The sequence below is a fragment of the Otolemur garnettii genome, unplaced genomic scaffold (genome assembly GCF_000181295.1).
Source record: "Otolemur garnettii isolate 467f Iridium unplaced genomic scaffold, OtoGar3 scaffold00414, whole genome shotgun sequence".
NCBI classification, from domain to species: domain Eukaryota; kingdom Metazoa; phylum Chordata; class Mammalia; order Primates; family Galagidae; genus Otolemur; species Otolemur garnettii.
Window position 1 is genome coordinate 48,556 of NW_003852809.1, and position 1,353 is coordinate 49,908.

Sequence of the window (1,353 nt, forward strand, 5' to 3'; positions counted from 1 at the left end):
GCTTTGAGAATAGCCCAAGGGTGAGAATTTCCTGTTCAAACTTTCAGTGACACATTGATTAGAAATCCTCCTTCTCTACTCTTGCATCACTCTGAGGCTTCACAGGGCACTGTGAAGATCACAGATATTTCTTTTGCTTAACAAGAGTAACCAGGTCTCTCCACTGAAGGATGCAGGACATTCTGGTTACAGAAGGTATGTGTTGGTGGTTTTTGTCTTTAGCAGCCCTTCTCACTTAGTGGGGAATTATAAATACTAGATGTGATTCAGTTGAGATAAAATTAATATAGAATTATATCATACTAGAACATTGGTGTTTTTATTTAAATAATTCAGGGTGCTAAAGAAGCCTAAAGTATAAAATATGCCAGAGGATTTTCTAAAGTATTCAAATTATTGCCTGTGGAGAATTAGTCAAGACCTCATATATATGATGTCAGCATTGTTAATCAATATTATTTCAAATGATATCCATAACAATTGTAACAATTAATTTTGGATTTTTAAAATCAGAATGGGTACAATATTTTGTACCTAGCCTTGCTTTTAAAAGCAAATGTTTAAAATAAATATTTCACATTATGGATGTCAAATATAGTTTCTCATTTATGATTTGAGATTAAGTGCAGGCAGTTTTCAGCGGAGATAAGGATGAGATAACTAATAAAATGTGGCTATAAACTTTATTATTATAAACTGAAAGACCTAAAAGTGAGTAAAACATTGCAACAAAAATATGCCCGTCAGTGACAGAAGAGACTCTCACTTAGTGAATTATTTTACATGCTCTATTGTGAATCAAATATAATAACAAAGCAATGGTATTAATCATAATTAAAATATCTAATATTTTTGATGGCTAAAAATGTTTTACATACATTATACCTTGTAAATTAATTTTCCATTTGAGATTAGTAAACTAGGTTTCTAGAGACTTGGTAACTTTCTGAAGGTCATACATCATAAATTCCAATGTTAGAAATTCTATATCTCAGACTGCAGAGCTAATCTACTATATACCAGATTATGTTATCTGAATTATTACTCTTTTTTACACATGGAAAGTGACCCTTACGATATTCATAACATATGATCTTTCTGAAAGTTTGAATATAAGTGTAAGTCACTAACTAGAAGAATTTTAGTGTAAAAAATTATCATATGTGCTAAGATTATTACTCCTCCATCCAAAAGCACTCATTCTTTACTGATTAATGCATTTTTAAATTATTTTAAAATTAGTGCACTATTATTTACAATACAGAATTTGAATTTTCAACACACATCTAAGGATGTTAAAATATATCTATAAAATCTAACTTTAATAAAGATATTTTTATTTATGGATTTCTA

At 29.3% G+C, this 1,353-nt stretch overlaps 1 protein-coding gene across 1 annotated transcript in view; it reads left to right on the forward strand.

The window, feature by feature from the left end:
* The first annotated feature begins 170 nt into the window (after positions 1 to 170).
* Positions 171 to 1,353, forward strand: part of LOC100963813 (NKG2-C type II integral membrane protein-like) — a 5,287-nt gene continuing 4,104 nt past the window's right edge. Inside the window, exon 1 of the mRNA XM_012813979.1 lies at positions 171 to 195. Coding sequence (XP_012669433.1) covers positions 171 to 195 — 25 coding nt within the window. The remainder of the gene's footprint in view (positions 196 to 1,353) is intronic.